At 48.9% G+C, this 914-nt stretch overlaps 2 protein-coding genes across 2 annotated transcripts in view; one reads left to right on the top strand and one right to left on the bottom strand.

Moving 5' to 3' along the window:
* The window catches only part of T265_11124 (hypothetical protein), a gene marked incomplete at both ends in the record, with an annotated part of 22957 nt that extends 22323 nt beyond the window's left edge, over window positions 1-634 (bottom strand). Inside the window, one exon of the mRNA XM_009177694.1 lies at window positions 192-634. Coding sequence (XP_009175958.1) covers window positions 192-634 — 443 coding nt within the window. The remainder of the gene's footprint in view (window positions 1-191) is intronic.
* The window catches only part of T265_11125 (hypothetical protein), a gene marked incomplete at both ends in the record, with an annotated part of 30953 nt that overhangs the window by 16229 nt on the left and 13810 nt on the right, over window positions 1-914 (top strand). The window lies entirely within an intron of this gene.

Here is a 914-nt window from a genome sequence, read left to right as displayed (position 1 = left end):
GGAAACTGCGTAAGTCACGGATACCCGTCGGTGTCGGCCACTCGGCAATGTGTTTGGTCTTATCTGGGTCCGTTTGGACCCCATCGGAAGAGAGAATATGGCCCAAGAACAGCAATTTACGCTGGAGGAACTTGCATTTTTCCGCGCGGAGGGTTAGGCCAGTTTCCTTGAGTCGACATAAAACTTCTCACAGCCGGCCGTTGTGTTCGTCGATGGTGCGGTCATGGACAATGATGTCGTCCAGATAGATCAAGCAACATTTAGGGACCAAGCCAGCGAGGACTGTCTGCATAAGTCGCTGAAATGTGGTTGGTGCGTTCGCGAGACAGAGTGGCATGGTTTCGAATTCATATAGGCCCGACGGTACTGCAAAAGCCGTTTTACAACGGTCCTTCGGGTGGACCTCGACTTGCCAATACCCAGACGCTAGATCCAGGTTAGAAAACCACTTTGAGCCAGCCACTGCGTCAATGGTATCATCCACGCGTGGAAGCGGAAATGAGTCACGCTCAGTGACCTGATTCAGCTGTCGGTAGCCCACACATATCCGTAAGCTACCATCTTTTTTTCTTACCAGAACGACTGGTGACGACCAGGGTGAGGAAGATAGACGGACGATTTTTTTCTTTAACATCTCGGAAAGCAGGCTGTCGAGTTCACCCTGGTAGTGGATTGGGACCCTCCTGGGTGGGATACTATTGGCTTGTTGTGGTTAACGGCCCTATGGAGTCTCTAGTGAACTGAACAAATCACTGATGTAAGCCAGATACAAAGTCACAAAGAGAAAAACACAAGTAAAGTTTGACTCACAGTTCAAAATAGGAGATTCCGTAGTTCCGTATTCCGTTGAACCACCACACAAAGAATAGTTCTATCTTCCTGGTATCCCAGATCTCCGGTGATCGAAATATTAT

This window comes from Opisthorchis viverrini (genome assembly GCF_000715545.1).
Source record: "Opisthorchis viverrini unplaced genomic scaffold opera_v5_447, whole genome shotgun sequence".
Lineage (NCBI taxonomy): Eukaryota > Metazoa > Platyhelminthes > Trematoda > Opisthorchiida > Opisthorchiidae > Opisthorchis > Opisthorchis viverrini.
This window is presented reverse-complemented; position numbering and strand designations above follow the sequence as displayed.